Below are 16,263 nucleotides of genomic sequence, written 5' to 3'. Positions count from 1 at the left end.
TTTGCTGACTCAGCATGCAGCACTGTTTGCCCAAAAAGAGCAATATTTCCTTCCACCCCTGCTTTGGGATCAGCACTGGGTTTTGGTAGCTGTGGAATCACAATAAAGTCTCAGCTGGTCTGATGGTGGCCAGCAAGGAAAGCAACTGGTGCTGCCACAGAAACGTGTGGTCTTACATCAGCTTCTTAAAGGCCTCTGCTCAGTTCCCCAGGGCAATGTCAAGGGAACAAGCCCAGGGGAGGGGATCTGATGGTGGCCCAGGCTCAGCCCACGGTGGGGACCTCACCTGTGCGATGCTGGAGAAGCCTCGCAGCACCATGTCCTCAGACCGGCCTGGCTGCAGGTCCATCGACAGCGGCTCCAGCCCAAACAAAGGCTCGGTACGTTTGGGGCTCTGGGAATCATCCTTGGGGCTGCTGAGGGCTGAGACACTCTGGCCCTCCTGCTCAGATGGGCTGTAGCATTCCACACTCCAGAAGAGCCGATGGAAATGGTGGCCCCTGTTTGTTACTCTGAACTGACGAATACAGGGCACCAGGCTGGAATAGAAGGCAGGATGGAAAATAGTACGGGAGTTGCTTTTTCGCTGGTCATCAGATTGCTCCCAGTGAGCAACTTGAGTTGTTAGTTGGTTGGAGACTGTCTACATTTCCAGTTCCTAATGTGGACCAGAAATAGTGTCTGATAAGGTGCCCTTTTGACATCGTTATTTCAAAGGGAAATATGTTTATAAAGGTAATGTAACATTTGCCAGGTGAGGCTAACAGGAGGTGGTGTTTTCCTCCAAGATGTTTGTTCTGGGTTGATTCATACTGTTACTGTCTTTTGTATTAATCTGTGCCTGAAACTGTTACTGAATCTTTGAGATCCTGCACTGGGGGACATTGTGTGAGGGGGTATGATTGCAGACATTTCTAAAAGCCAGCTCAGAGGCAGTTTCTGGATGATTCCAGCAAGCTGGTAAAAAGTGTCTGCCTGCTCCAGGAGAGGACACCAGGGGTGCAGAGCCTCTCTCGTTCGTAGTAGCTTTGGTTTTGCACGGCTAGCCATTTGTAGAAACTTCATTTTGCATTAGAAACTGTTTGGAAGTGAACTTTGCAAACTCTGCTGGCAGTGAAAAATCGAGCGAGGTCCTGGGCAGAGCAGGGCAGCAGCAGAGCCCACGAACAGCACGAGGAAGCGGCGGCAGCGGCCGTGCGGACCCCGCACAAACCAGAGAGTTTCCATCTGCCCCTGGAACTGCTCTGTGCGCTCCTGCCTTGCCCGTGGGCGTTGTCACCCTCCTGTCTCTTTGTTCCCAGGGCCCCTGCTTGCCATTTTGGAAGGGAAGGGTGTGACGCCATCTTCCCTTGGTCCCTCAGCCACATGGAGGGACTGCCTCATCTGGACACCATTTCAGGAACCTTTTGTTCTGGGGGAGCCTGTGAGATCATTACTTGGTCAAGTGAGGACATCAATGTATCAGAGCTAAAGACAATTCAATGGCAATTTAGCAACTGGTTTCCCTGTCAGTGGCTTTTGAGGGTGTCTAACAACTCTCAACTGGCCATCACATGCTTCTAAAAGAATCTCTGCCTTCAGGGAAGGAGTCAGGGCTTTCAACACTGAAGAAGACCTTGCCTGAAGGACTACAGCAAAACTGCTCCTTGTTGAGACAGGAGGAGGAGAGGTGGGAGTGGAGAGATCTCCTACCTGAATTGGTATCCCAGGTTGAGCTCTGGGCTGAATGGCTTGTCTATGACAATTGTGGTGCCAGTGCCCAAAGCCACCAGCCCGAAGGCAGTGCTAAGGTTGCTCCCGATGAACACCCGGACAGGGACAGAAAAAAGCCCCCTGTCATCCAGGGTTGCTGTGACAGTCACAGGCACCTCACCCCCAGCAGGGATCACTCCTTCGCTGGGTTCAACGGTACAGCAGTGGCGTTTGCGAACCTGAAAGACAAGCACAGTATGCATTTAGGAAACCACCCTGGTCTCTTGTGGGCCACAAGAGATGAAAGACTAAAGAGAGGATGATAAAAATCATAAAGGTTTAAAATCCCTAAAATACAGTATTGGGCAACAGCAGAGTTCATACAACCTGTATTTTCCCCTCCTTCAATGGACTCACCTAATTAACCCAGTTTTGCCCAACCCAAGGGACGCTTATCCTCAGGAGAGTGTTCCTTCCCCAGTCTTTCTCTGCAGTGTGGGCCAAGGAAAGCTGCTTTCTCTCTCCTGGCCTCTCACAAAGGCTCAAGGCCACAGGAAGCCAGGACTGCTCAAATCCCACTGCAGGAACCACATGGCTGGAGGACACTGCTGAGAGCCTGAAGAGTATCTCTGCAAAACCAGTCGTGCGAAACGCCAACACCAAACTATTCTTCCCCAAGGAGCCATCAGTGCTTCTCAACACCCCCTGAAGGACTGAAGCCCTCACTTCCCACTGATCATCAGCTGTAGAGAGGTGCCCCAGTGCCCTCTGCTTTGGAAAAGTCACCTCTAAATGCTTCTAGCAGAGCAGGAAAGTAGGAAGCAGAAAGAAAACTGGATGCATGTGCTCTGTGGGCATGGCCCACTCTTCCCAAGAACTCTTGTCATCTTGTTTCTCATGGACTTCACGGACTGGGCAAGAGAGCTGGAAGCTGCCCAAAGGAGGGGGAAAGGCCTTGCACCAGCACAGCTGTACAGACACAGCTCTGCAGGTCTGGCCCTGGCAGGAGCATGTGAAACCCAACCTTTACACACCATGAGCACCCAGCCAAGGTGCACTGCTCCCTGCAGAGACTGAAAGCAGAACTCCATTGTGGAAACAGCTGGAAAAGCATCAAGAGGAAAATTCACACCTCTCCTTCTTGGCCCAGGAGGCTGTGGCTGGACTCTCCCACATGGCCTGATGCTTTATCCACAGACCAAACAAGTCCATAGCATCAGGTTTTATCGAGCTCCACAAGTTCAACACACCCAGCATGAAGAAGAACAAACCTCAAGCCCCTCACAGATCTCCCCCTCCAGCAGACATCCCAGCCAGCCCCAGGCCCAGCCTACAAGCCCTTCCTGGCTGCACCAGCCCTGCTCCCCCTGCCAGGGGAGCAGCCCCAGCTCCTTCTGCCCTATGCAGCCCCCCATGTATTAGGCAGCCCTTCTCTGCAGCTGCTCCCCAAAGATGCTCTTCAATAGCACAGAGATCACAGGCTGGGGGGGTTCACAACCCCCACACTTGTCTTTGTGTGGACAGCCCAGATGGCTTGACCCACAGGAGCCTCCACATGAGCAGTTTGGCACAAAGCAACTGTAGGTGGACAAGGAAACCGTTGGGAAATCCATGCTCTGGGGAGCAAAGGCCCACAGGTTTCTCTTGAGCGCAGAGCTCCAAAAATGTGATGAGGCAAAGCTAAAGACCTTCCATAAAATTAAGGGAGAACTTGTCAACACAATCCAGATTAATTTCTGCTCCAACATCTCTGCACCTGATTTCACGGAGGGGTGCCCCAGCTAAAACCACTCCAGAGCCAGGTTCCTCTTGCCTTGCTCAGAGGGAATATTGGAGTATCTTGCCTCCTCTCACACAGGGCAATATGGAAATCTTGCATTTAAAAACCAAGTCATGGCTGCTACTGACCAGTCCATTTCCCTGGAAAACAGCCCCACAGATACTTACAACCTCCATCCTGAAGTCTGTAGGGACATGACCTTTGTTGAAGAGGGTAAGACTTCGTGAAGTAGGCTGTAGTGCTGGGATCTTGCCAAACTCTATCAGCCTGGGACTTGGGTAGATTTGTGCCAGCTGTCCAGTGCTCCGTAATTCTGGTCTCTGTTCCAGGAAGCAGGCAAGAAGGATTTAAAAAAAAAAACCAAAACAAACCTTAACAGGGAAACCTAAAAAAGCTTAAACAGCTCAACTGCACTCGAGTTGTTTCTTTAGGGAATGCTTCCACTTTCCAGCTGAAATGCTGGGCTTTTAGAAAAAAAAAATATTCACCTCCAAATTAAAAAGGATTAAGGTATGAGAAACTTTCCAACCACAAATTATTGGCCCAAAGGTAAAAGCTTTGCAAGGAATTTCTAGTTAAGACCAGGCTGAGGCTTAAACAATTAGTTATTCTGGCGGAGAGAAACCCTCCTCTTTAAGGGAAGCAGCCTGATAGGAGAAAGCAGCTGTTTTGTCAGACTTCAGCTTGCACTGCCTGTCCTGGCACAGCTTGCACTGCCTGTCCCTCCTGTTCACTGATTTACATGCAGTGCCACAATGGCCCAGGTTCAGATGTTTGGTGCCACCCAGGGAATTTGGCATCATCATTTCGATCTGTTTTACTATAAATTTACATCCCTCTCCAACTGCTCCTCAAATGCCAGCTTTACTTTCTTTAAGAGAAGGCTCAAGGTTCCCAGAAGTCTTCTGACATCCTCTTTTGTGCTCAGAGAGATGACATTTTAAAACAGATGTTTCCAAAGTTAATAGCATTAAAGATTAATTAACTAAAATAATCTTTGATTCCAGCTTAGATGAACTACCTTCTGTGTCAGACACTGAGGTCACCACCTGTGAGGCACGGGCTGTTTGTGCCCCCATCCCTCCTGTCCTTCTCCCCAGCAGCCTGTGCCTGTTTTCCCCAGCAGAATCCCTGTCCCCGTGCACCCTGCCAGGAGCAGCTGCACACAGGCTCACAGCTCCCCTTGCCCTCACCAGGGGGTTTCTCTCATCCCCGAACACGCCGATGAGAACGTCGGTGCGATGCTTGTCCAGTGTTTGGACTTTGATTATAACTGGGACCTCGGCAAAGCTGTGAGGCTGCACAATCCCACAGGGCTTGGGGCTGCTGTAGAGCACAGGAGAGTCCTCATTGTGTTCCTGGAAGGGACAGAATGAAATGCAGCTTCAGAGGGACCTCTGAAGAAACCTTAAACTCCTGAACATCCACTGCAACAGCAACTTACACACATGTTTAAAAATCCCCAGAACAAAGGTCAAAGACAGAAACAAGATGCAAGAATTGCAGGCTTAGCATTCTCAGGGGGTCCTGCAAGGAGGGTGCCAGCACAGGCGTTGGTGTCTGTGGATGCAGCAGCTTTCAACAACTCTCTAAGATCTCTCACAAGAAAACACCCTGAAGACTAGACCAGAACATCAACTGTTTCCTCAGGAGGTTGAACTGCATCCTAAAGTTTACATTCAGGATCCTGTTCTCAGCAGATCTTTAAGACTGAATAGAAACCAGCAAGGCTTTATCCAAACCCTTTTTTCCCCTAATAATCTCCTCAATAATATTTGAGAGGAGGAAGTGGATGTGATGCCAAACCTGGGGAATAAGCCCGTAGCAGCCAGGAAAGTCGGTGTCATTTGCAATGAGGAACTTCCTCTCGTATGGCACATTCAGGTGGCACTCATCGTACAGCAGGATTTCAGGGTACACTCTCAGCTCAGGAACGAGACACCTGGGCAAAGAGATGACCCCAGGGGAATCAGAGATACTGAGAGAAGGGAGAAGGTTTACCCCCAAAGATTGTGAAATGGAGCATAACACTTGTCACTATCAAATAGATATTTAACAGCCCTACAGGGATAAATTGCCTTCTACCTCTTCCCACTCCAACATGTCTTGTCAAGGAGGGGCAAACCCTGAGAGGCAGCACCCAGAGGCTGCCAAGGGCCCCAGGCAGAGCACTTTGCCCCACAGCTGCCTCAGCCCCTCCTTTGCCCAAGAAGGCTTGCAAGGACTCCTGCAACAGTGCCAGTGACCCACGAGCTCTGGGGAAGCCTTCCCAACAAGGATCAGTGCTCCCTAAGGCTCAAGGAACACACAGCTCCAGGGTCTCAGTAAAAATGACTCCCTTCTCTGCCATGGTGCTGTTGCCCTGCCTGAGAACTCAGCTCTTTGCCCCAGCCCTGGAGGGCACGAGACAGCAGCTGCCCCACAGAGGGGCTGATCAGCCCCTGCCAGGCCCTGCAGCTCCCTGGCTCCTTCACTGCACAGCTCCAGGCACTGCCTGGCCCCAGCTCCACCTGCTGTACACAGTGGCAGCCCAGGCACTGCCTGCATGGCTCTGCCTGGCACAGGGAACAGCACCAGGGAGCTGCATCCCTCTGGGCATCACACTGACACCCACAGCAGCACAGCAGCATGGAATTCTGCTGCAGCAACAACGACTTTTGGTTTAAGTCTGAGAACATTAAAGTTCAAAATAGGAAGCACAGGGAAGGAGAAAAACTGGAACTGACCTGCCCCATCAAGGGCTGCTGTCCCCTCATAAGATCTTGCACTCACCACTGTTTCTGTGAGCCACTTTCCCTTGTCACGTGCTGTCATTAACAGAACCAGACCCTGACTCTCAGCAGGCTGCCTGGTGTGGCCCAAACCAGTGCACAGTGCTCACAACCAGCACAACTCCACCTCTTGCAGGAAGGAGAGAAGGCCCTTGGGAAATTTGTTCTACCCCAAGGAACAAACCCCAGGCCAGTAAAAATATCATTCCTGATCCCTTTAGAAAAAGGCTCAGGACTGTGCTGGGCTATGAGCAGGGGTGCTTTTCACCACAGGCTGCTGCCCAGGCACTGCTGTTCTCGTGTCCAGCTGGCACAACATGAGGGCATTCAGCAGCACTTCTCCTTGGCAGCTGCAGCCAGCACAGCCTGGGCAAGGCAGTGCCTGGGGGAGGCCAGGCAAGGGCTGGTACCTGGCTGTGATGACCAGTGCTGTCACTCCCTTGCCAAAACCCTCCAGGTCCACCAGCATTCTCCGGTAGAAATCCACCACGCTGTTGGAACACAGGGTCACCTGGTGCAAGAGAAAAGTAGTCAATTCTTCCTTACAAAAGCTCATTACCCACGTGTAATATCCTCCAGTTCTTGTTTCATGGTAAAGAAAGGGCAGATTTTGCCTTAATTCTTCTGCTGGTCCATGTTAAAGCAGTCTCAGAGTAACAAAAGCCTTCTGGCAAGATCAGATCTGGTAAACACACCTTACTATCAGGGCATAAGTCTACATTAAGCTACATTAAAACATTAGACTAAAGCTTTATGCACCGCTGTATTCAAATTAAGGGGCCAATTTTTCATCTGACTAGGATGACATAAACACAGAGGAAATCTGCTGACTTGAACAGAATGAGTTCAGCTTTACAGTAGGAAGCTGAGGGTAAAGTGTGGCCCAGCAGGTGCTGGGCAGTTCATGGCTGCAGTTTTTTTGTCTCCACTGGAGATTCCTGCAGTGAACACAAATCATCTGCTCCCCAGGAGGGGGGAAATGAGACCAAGAAAAAAAGCTAACTGCTTTATACAATGACATCTCTCTAACAGCCACCTTCTGCCCTCATCCTTGCTCTGCCCACTTGTAATCAAATAAATTGCTCTCAAAAACACAAGAATGGCTTCAAGCCTTGACCATAAGGTCTGTGAGCTCAGCATATGATTCTGGAAAGCAAACAGTGCTCCTTGAGGAACATCCCGAGTGAGCCAGCCAGCAGAGGCCTCCCAGCAGTGCAGATCTCTCAGTGCCAGGATGCTCCAAGCTGGCACCAGAGCTAAAGCCCTCCCACCCTGCAGTGCAGCTCCAGCCCTGGGGCTGCAGCGGCTGTGGCCGGGCTCTTGCCGTACCTCGATGTCCTGGTGTCCCTGGGGGAGGATGGTGCCCTGGCTGGGATTGATGGTGAACTCCTTGGGCTCCAGATAGAAATGAATTCCGTTCCTCCAGGATGGGTCACCTTCTCTGCGGATCTGATCCAGGCTGTCCACAGCCGGCTGCGTGCCATCGTCCGACATGCGGAGCTGGAACGTCAGGGGCACCGGGGAGCTGTTGGTGAGGCGGCAGCGCTGCGTGTGGGGAAAGCCTGGGCAAGGACACAAACAGCCATTCAGGCACCCAGCAGGGCATGATCCTGGGGGCAAGATCCTGGCAGGATCAAAGTGGGATTGGAGTTGAGCTCTTTATGATCTGAACTACAGCTCACCCAGAAGCTGCGTGAGGAATTAATCGTCACTTAGTTCCCTTTGACACAGATTCCAGACTGCAGCCTTGAAAATGCCCACTCCTAGCCCCGCTGAACACTGCAAGCTTCTCTCTTTGGGATGGGGACGAGCTCCCTCACCTGCCCCAAACCAGCACCAGTTCTCTCTCAGTGATGAGTGTGCACCCAGAGCCAGCATTTACTCTGAGAATTCAAGCTGTAAAATTCCCTGTCAATCTGCCAACACTCTCAGTTTTCAAGATATATAAACAGTGAGTTGTCCTTGAGAAGAAGCTACAGCAAAAAAAATTGAGGATGGAATCAGGAACTAGAACATGATGCATTTAATGCAGCTTGTCTCTGCAGGACCCTTAAGGCATCTCTTGCTTTGGGCCAAACAGACTGAGCACGTGACAGCTCAGAGCCCACTCAACTGGGGGCACAGCCCAGCCTTGCTTTGAGATTAGCAATCAGGAACCAGGTCCCACATCAGCCCACACACAGGGACATCACAGCCGTGCTGCGCACTGGGAGTGCTGCCTGCAAGGGTTTACCCCACTTTGGCTCTGAGATTTGCTTTCCATCCTGCAAAGCCAGAGATACAGCCACTCATGGAGGGCATGTCCTGCAGAGCCCACAGAGCAGCCACAGCCTGCTCTGCACTGCACATCTGGCTGGGCTGGCCAGCTCTGTGGGGAGGAGACTTCTCCCCAGGCCTGCTCACCAGGAGCATCTGGGACACAGATGGGGAGGAAAAACAACTGCAGCTGCAGCCCAGAGCTTCTCTGTGCCCATCCAAGTGACCACTGCCAGCTCCAGCAGGGACTCCAGCAGGGAGGCAAGGGAGGCACAAAAAGGACAAACACAGATGTCAAAACCTCCAATGAGACTGAGGCCAGCACATGCAGACAACAATCAACAGTTGAAAAGAAGCAAAGACAAAATAGCTGCCTTCAACTGAAGAGACTTCAGGAATGAAATCAGATTAAGTAGGGCGAATCTCCTGTTTCAGAACCATATTTCCATCTGTTGCTTTTCTTCTTCCATTTATTGAAAAGGCAACCTAACAAGTGCCTCAGTGGTGATGCAGGGTGGGGAAGGAGCAGCTCAGGAAAGTCAATGAGTTTTCTTTAAAAGTTCATGAATTTCATTAATATGGGTTTAGGTTTCACAGTGAATATTCCCCTTGGTCTGGGAAGAGGGACAGGAGTTTTGGGGTGGGCTTTTCTGAGATCCCCGCAGCTCCTCCTGCCTTTGAACACAGCTACGCCAAAGGGGAAAAACACTACTTGGTGGGTTGGAAACTTCTGTTATTGTGTTCTTGTTTGTGCTGTCTTGATATATTCCAGTAAAGAACTGTTATTCCTTTTCCCATATTTTTTTGCCTGGAAGCTCTGTAGTTTCAAAAGTATAATAGTTTGAAAGGGAGGGGGTTCTCTTTCCATTCTAGGAAGATTCCCCTTCCTTGGCAGACATCTGTCTTTTAAAGCAGGACAGAGACACCAGAAAATACTGACTTTCCATTCCTTGCTTCTACTGGATCTCACAATGGCAAAAGGCTACCTGAGGCACCAGCAGCCCTGGAGGTCACAGCCTGAAGAGGCTGCTGTGGCAGAACAATTGTGACAGATGCTTTTATGTCCAAGGGCTCCATTTTGGAAGGCACAGATCCCTGACGCTGTGTCCAGCCCAGGGAACACTCACCAAAGGGGATCTCGCCGAAGTTGATCTCATCGACATCGAACTCTAAGCTTGGCACGGTGACGCTGCCCCTGGAGGACAGAGCAGGCAATGGCTCGGTTAAAGGCATTGCACAGGTCCGGCTGTCGTGGCTCGGGGGCACAAAACCCGGGCTCAGGGCACCCTGGGTTCCCAACCAACACAGCCCCGTGTGCTCAGCACAGGGCCCTGGGCACAGGAGGCAGCTCCAGCCAAGGGGCAGCAGCCAACAGCCCCTGATGGGCTCTGGGCACAGGGCAGGCAGGAGAAGCCCCCGGGTTGCTGCGGGTCCCATGAAGGACCCTGAACACACACCCACACATGGCTCCGTGCCTCAGTTTCCCCATCTGCAATGGCATGGACATCAAGGTGTCCCCACTAACTTCTGAAAGCAGCCCTTCCAGCCACAGCTTCCCTGCTTTGCTCCTTCTGAGCTGCAACTGCTGTTCCCATGGAGGAGCTTTCTCAAGAGAGTTTGACCCACACAGTCATTACAGACAGTTTTGAGACATGAAGCCAGGGGAGCCCCAAACATCCTCTGAAAAGAGCAGCAACAGTTCTACACAATGGACAGATCAATCCTAGAGGCAAGGACCAGCTTGTCAGCAGTGCACCAGCTGGCACAGCCAAGAGCAAGAGCTTCAACAACCAAACAAGGCTGTCCTGAATCTAGCACAGCACCTCACCTGTCCTTGAACTCAGCAGACACACTCCAAAAGCCACCAACATCCACTGAAATCAGCACTTGAAGCTGCACAACACTCATGAGTTTATTTCATGTATTGATGCCAATCAATGCCCACTCTGCCTTTTGGTTCAAAATCAAGGAGCAGTGAACTGTGCCTTGTGTGGTACTCACAGGACTGCCCCTGGCTCTGCTCTGCACATCTCAACAAGAGACACCTGCCCCTGCTCAAGGAGAAAGCTGCTTATGCAGAAACATCCCATGACCACTTTGGGGGAGGGACAGAGAAGAATCAATTATTTGATGGTGAAAGGTTCCCTCTTGATTTCCAAACTAAAAAAGCAGCACCTTTCCTCCAAAAGCAAAGCCAGCATCATTGTTTCTCCACTATGGGCAGACCTACTCACCACTTTTCTCTTGCTAAGTAATAACTTTCTTGTTCTTTTTAATCCATTTCCCTTATCTCATTGGTATAATCCAGTTTTCATTTCTTTACTGCCTTGAGCCAGTGCCTCCCAAGAGCAGCAGCCCAGCTCCAAAGCTGCAGAGCAGCCAGCATCAGCTCTCCTGCTTCCACTCCATTATCCTGCAGCACATGGCTCAGGCTGGCAGGGACAAGGCCTCACGCTGCTGTGGTGCTGAGCCCTGAGCTCTGCCTCCCCTATGATCCGCCCTTCTCCCTGTGCCTGGGCCAGGATTGTCTCTTGCCATGGCACCAGCCCACGGGAGGGTGCCCAAGTCCTTGGCACAGTTCCTGACTCCCACATCAGCCCTTTGCTGGCTGTGCAAAGGAGGCACCAGAGCCCTCTGTGCACAGGAGCTGGGGGCACAGCTTGTGCCCCACAGCATGGCTGGGAGAGGGGAGCTGAGGCTGCTGCTGCCCATCTGGCAGGGATTATTCACACAAGGTTTTACAAACACTGCTGCAGCTGCAGAATCAGCCAGGCTGGCCCATCTGCAAAGCCCTGGGGGCCTTGCTGGGTGTTCAGGTGGGACATCCCAGAGCAGCTGCCGCCCAAAGCTGATCCATCCCACTGCCTGCCATGGCCCAAGGCACAGGGAGATCCCTGCAGGGAGGAGTCATTCCAGCTCCCAGCCACCACACAGGGCAGCAGGCAGCCTCAAACTAAGGTAATGCCAGCATCAAAGCAGAGATTCAGACCTCAGGAAACACCTTTTTCCTCTGCTACACCCCAAAAGGAGGCAGGTGGGGGATGTCCCAGAGACAGCCACAGATGTGCCCACCCAGCTCCCAGGGTCCTTACTTGATGTTCAGGATGGCAGGCATAGGAGATCCAGCCACACTGAACTGGAACTCCTCCTCAAGGCTCCCCAGCACGGTGGCACTGAAGGAGATCTGAATAGTCTGGTTCCCACCTGCTGCAATGATCCCCTCCTCGGGCTCAAACTTGAAGCAGGAGCCCATGTTGGTGGTTGAAGGGATATAGCTGAAGGGAGCATCAAGAGCTCCTTCGTTAATCAGTTCCACCTGCAGGAGCAAGAAAGCAAAATGGAAATCCATGTGGAACCTTCCTTTCTTGTGAGTTATTGTCCAATGATGCAATGAGCACCCAGCAAAGGCAGAAGATGCTTTGTGCTGCTGAATGGCAGAAGTCCAAAGATTCAACAGGACAACTTCTGCCTTTGGGTTTTCATGCAGAGCAGTGGCAACTCTACAGAACTGCAGTCACCCTGGCTTATCCCATGGGCACAGAGCAGTGCCCCTCTGCTCAGCAGCACCAAGCTCATGGAGAGCTGGCCCTGAGAGCAACGTGGGCTGATTGCAGCTGCCTAGGGAATCACCCCAGAGCTGCTGCTGCCCCAGTGAGCACAGCTCCAACAGCACCATCTGCTCCGTCACCTTTTCCCAGACCATGAAAACAATACATTGAGAATGAGGCATCAGCATCAAAACATAGAGACAGCACCATCTTTTGGTGAGAAAACTCAGCCTGTCTTTCCCTTCCACAGCCACACTTTGGAAAGTGTCTGGCATGATGTAGAGCCTCATTTTCTACATCTTTCAGTTGCTCTCCCTTGATTTTTTTTTTTTTTTCTGGAGGGAGAGGCAAATAGGTAGAAAACTCCTTTGCTTTATTCCCAGGAGCACTTTTCTCTTTCTTGGGTCAGAGATGCACCGAGGCCAAAGTGTGGTGAGGGACTGGTCAGCAAGGGAAAGAACTCCCAAGCCTTCAGCAAGGGCCAGCACTGAGCCAGGAGGCTGGATGGCTTTCCTGTGACTTCCAGGAATAGGCAGGGACACTTGAGTGGAAGCTGTTTGCAGTGGGCTGAAGCCCAAGGCAGCCAGTTTGTTGCAGCTGCTTCTGCAGAGCCCAGTGCAAAGGGGCCTTGTGTCTGGCACTGCCACAAAAGCCTCTGAACATGCAGCTTTTGGAGGCAGTGTTGGTTTCATGTGCCAAGGGGTTGTTTTGCAGGAAGCTTCCCAGCTGATCCCTAAGGAAGGCTGCCCAAAAGCAGGGACTGGGGCTTCAGGAACAACAGACACACCTTTGGGACCCCCCAGGTTTGAGCAGTACAACAAATATTCCCTGCTCACAAGTGCCCAGGTTGCCAGGAATTCCACAGCTCCACCAGGCTTGCTGCTCACCTCATGGATGTGGGAAGAGTTGACAAAAACATCCCCAATGTTCAGTGTATGAGAACTGAACTCGACCAAGGGTCCTTGGCCTTCCCCTCTGAGGCGCAGGGGCAGCCTGCTCTCACGGCCTGGGGAGAGATGTCCATTGCAGTACAATCATTCCCTCTGCTCCACTGCATTTTCCAGGCTGGATGCAACCAGCTCCTGATGCTGCAGGAGAAGATATGCACCCTTCTCTTCCCTCAGGAGATATCCCTTGGGGCTGACTTCTAATTTCTAACCCATTCCTCGGGCTGCTTTCCAATTTAAACCAGCAGTCTGCTGAGTTTAAAACATCTCTGATGTCCTGTAGTGACAGGCCAAGGAGTAATGGGTAGAAATTGAAAGAAATTTAGGTTAGATATTAGGGAAGAAATTTTTTACTATGGGGGTGGTGAGGCACTGGGGCAGATTCCCCAAGGGTGAGGCTCCAACCCTGAAAGTGTTCAAAGCCACGCTGGATGGGGCTTGGAGCTACCTGATCTAGTGGGAAGGGACTAGATGATCTTTAAGGCCCATTCCATCCTGAACATGCTAGAATTCTGTGGTTTCTTTCCCATGCACTTAGAGGAGCTCTGAAATCCATTCAGGGAAGGCACAAAGCTCATTAAGAGCAAATTGCCAGGCAGCAATTGCCAAACTACCTGGCCCAGTAGCACACAACTTCATTGCCAAAGTCCTCAATTTCTGACCCTCAGCACTGTGTTCTATTTCCACAGACTGTGAGCTGCAAGGTGACAATTCCCACACAGGGACAGAAGCAGGTGCTGGCCAAGGGTGCTCCTTCTACAACCACCCAGGGCTCAGTGGGGCTCAGCCATGTCTGGGCACTGGGAGGGATCCAGGCTCAGGGAGCACATTTATAATTCAGCTCCTGCCGCCTGATGATGAATCCATGTCAAATGGAGCCATCCTGGAGGTGTCTAGAGGGGCTTAGTGCTTGTTCACTAAAGCTGCTCTGCTCTGTAGCTCTTTGGCCTTTGAGGAAATGCTGGCAAAGCCATGGCATGAAAACTTCTCCCTGCACTGCCTGGGTTGCTCTGGGATTGGTAACCCAGACACGGCTGTTCTGAGCCCTGGCCCAGCACGGGAGACTCCCTGGGAGCTGCAGGGCCAGGGGGGATGTGCCAGCACTGCCCTGCTGACCAGGGACTCTTCCCAGCAGTTCCATGGGAGCCCAGGCTGGCACCATGGCTTCACTGAGGGGGAGAGAAGCAGAGGGAAGGAGCTGTACCTGAGATGCTGAGGTAAGCCATACTTTGGTACCCCAGTACGTCCAGGGGTTTAAAGGTCACTCTGATTCCGGCCGAACTATTCGGCCCGATTTCTCCCTCCTACAACAGAAAGACAGCAAAACATTTCTCTTCAAACTTCGTGTTTCTTGTTCTCAACCACAGTCCTGTAAGCCTTGATTCAGAGCATCAATGATGAGTGAACAACACAAGGAGCCCAAGGAAACACTCCAAACCCAGCTTAACATAGTGCTGGAAGCTCTCAATGCTCAGCTGATCAGCTCCCTCTCCCCACAATATTCCTGCTGCTCTGACACAAGCTCTTGGTCCCATCATGCTGCTGTCAGCTACAGTGGGATGCAACTGCCACTGTGCACTTGGCCTCAGATGGGCCATAGGAGTAACCAAGAAGAGATGGTGATCCCCTTCCTTGGAAATAAAAATATTAGTTTAATCTGTTTTGAAAGAAAGCAGAGGTTGGCATTATTCTAGGGTTTATTCCAAGATGAGAAGAGATTTTGCACTGTGCAGACAGCAGGCATTCATCATCTCTCACAATGCCAGTACTCAGACTCAGGGCTCTGGTTGATGGGAGCATGTGGCACTTTGCTTGCATCACCAGAAAAGGAAAAGGTTTTCTGTCCCTGTGTGCAGGACAACTCCAAAGGCCCATTTCAGCCTTCCACCCTGGTGTCCAGGCTCACAGATGATGCTGGAAGGGACACTCAGAAACAGTGCAAGGCATGGTTACAGGAGGGGATTGGCATTTCTGTCATTAACTTGGGCTGAATTTGGCCTCCTTTTGCCAGGGAACCATTGCAAGCTTCAGGTCAGTGTGTGAGCTGGCAGTGCTCCAACAGCCTCTGCTGAGCCCCACGTGTGGGGGGAGCCCCTGCCTACAGGAACTGCTCCCCGGGACACTGACAGGACACGCAGGCAGGGCCTTGAGCTCCAGCCTGGCAGCAGAGCTGGGCTTTGTCAGGCTCCCAGCCCTGCCCGGAGCCTGCAGGGCACAAATGCTTTGAGCAGGGAGCTCTGCAGCCGCTCCAGAGAGGAGGAGGAGGAGCAGGGAGGAGGAGGAAAATGGGGTTCTCAGCTATCACTTACCATTGGCTCAATGAAAAAAATGTCATCGGAGAACATCATGGAGTCTTCTTGCACCTCTGCCATCTTCTCCTGGGCCATGCTGGTCAGGAGAGCAGCGCCATCTTCATCTTTCTCCTCCTCTGATTTTTTCTCCTCCGTGAATTTTTCCAGCCTCACCTGGCTCGGTGAGTGCAGCAAACTGCGCCGCCTGCAGCCCCAGGGAGAGACAAGGCCAGCAGATGGTTTCATGAGCCACAGATTTGCAGAGAGAAGTGGGAGTGCAGGAGAGAAAGCACTTGGGGAGGAGCAGCAGCAGCTCCCCAGCAAGGGCTGACCCCAAGCCATGGGAGTCCCAGATGGATCAGAGGATAACTTGTTCACTGGCACAAGGTAGTTTTACTCCACACTTGCAAGCTCAGGAGAGCTTTCCAAAGCCAGAAGCCCTCAAGAGAACCTCCTGGCTCAAAGCCTCTGCCAAAACTGAGGGAGAATCCACCGACAACCTCAGCTGGCTTTTCCTACCACTGAGCTACTTGGGGAAAGCAGATAAAAGATCATGGAGCAGGACTTCCCTGGGAAGGGGAGATGAAGCTGGCTTGCAGCTACGTGTTACCAGCATCACTCTTTGTTTCTTCCATTTTGGACCTGCCCCGTTCCCTACTCTGCCTTTCCCAAGAGCATCCCAGAGCACTTCCACAGGAAATTGATGAATTCAGGCACCACATCCCTTCAGTGACATTCAAGGCTTTATATGCATGAAAACAGAGGCTCTGAGAGGAGAAGGGACTTTGTTGTGCAGGAGGGAGACAGCAAACTCCTGGAGTTTCATGATCCACAGCTTTTTGGGTCCCATCCCAGTGCATGGTAGTAGAATGTCCTGAAAGGGAAAGGATCCTGCACTGTCTCCTCTCATAAAAAGTCCTCTTTGCTCTGAGATCTCAAAAGCTTCTCTGGCAGCAGGACAGTGGCCTTGGAGCTAAA

The 16,263-nt window shown here is 51.7% G+C and overlaps 1 protein-coding gene across 1 annotated transcript in view; it reads right to left on the bottom strand.

Annotated features, from left to right (window-relative positions):
- LOC131089612 (hydrocephalus-inducing protein-like) overlaps window positions 1–16,263 on the bottom strand; it is a 65,012-nt gene that overhangs the window by 38,092 nt on the left and 10,657 nt on the right. Inside the window, exons 6-18 of the mRNA XM_058034437.1 lie at window positions 15,304–15,490; window positions 14,199–14,298; window positions 12,935–13,053; window positions 11,592–11,815; window positions 9,627–9,754; window positions 7,573–7,805; window positions 6,599–6,877; window positions 6,245–6,279; window positions 5,279–5,414; window positions 4,666–4,830; window positions 3,640–3,792; window positions 1,693–1,931; window positions 287–539 (exon numbers count right to left, since the gene is read on the bottom strand). Of these exons, the coding sequence (XP_057890420.1) occupies window positions 287–539; window positions 1,693–1,931; window positions 3,640–3,792; window positions 4,666–4,830; window positions 5,279–5,414; window positions 6,245–6,279; window positions 6,599–6,877; window positions 7,573–7,805; window positions 9,627–9,754; window positions 11,592–11,815; window positions 12,935–13,053; window positions 14,199–14,298; window positions 15,304–15,490 (2,251 nt within the window). The remainder of the gene's footprint in view (window positions 1–286; window positions 540–1,692; window positions 1,932–3,639; window positions 3,793–4,665; window positions 4,831–5,278; window positions 5,415–6,244; window positions 6,280–6,598; window positions 6,878–7,572; window positions 7,806–9,626; window positions 9,755–11,591; window positions 11,816–12,934; window positions 13,054–14,198; window positions 14,299–15,303; window positions 15,491–16,263) is intronic.

This window comes from Melospiza georgiana, chromosome 14, assembly GCF_028018845.1.
Source record: "Melospiza georgiana isolate bMelGeo1 chromosome 14, bMelGeo1.pri, whole genome shotgun sequence".
Taxonomy (NCBI): Eukaryota; Metazoa; Chordata; class Aves; order Passeriformes; family Passerellidae; genus Melospiza; species Melospiza georgiana.
Note: the sequence above shows the minus strand (reverse complement) of the source record. Positions and strands in the feature narration are given on the sequence as shown.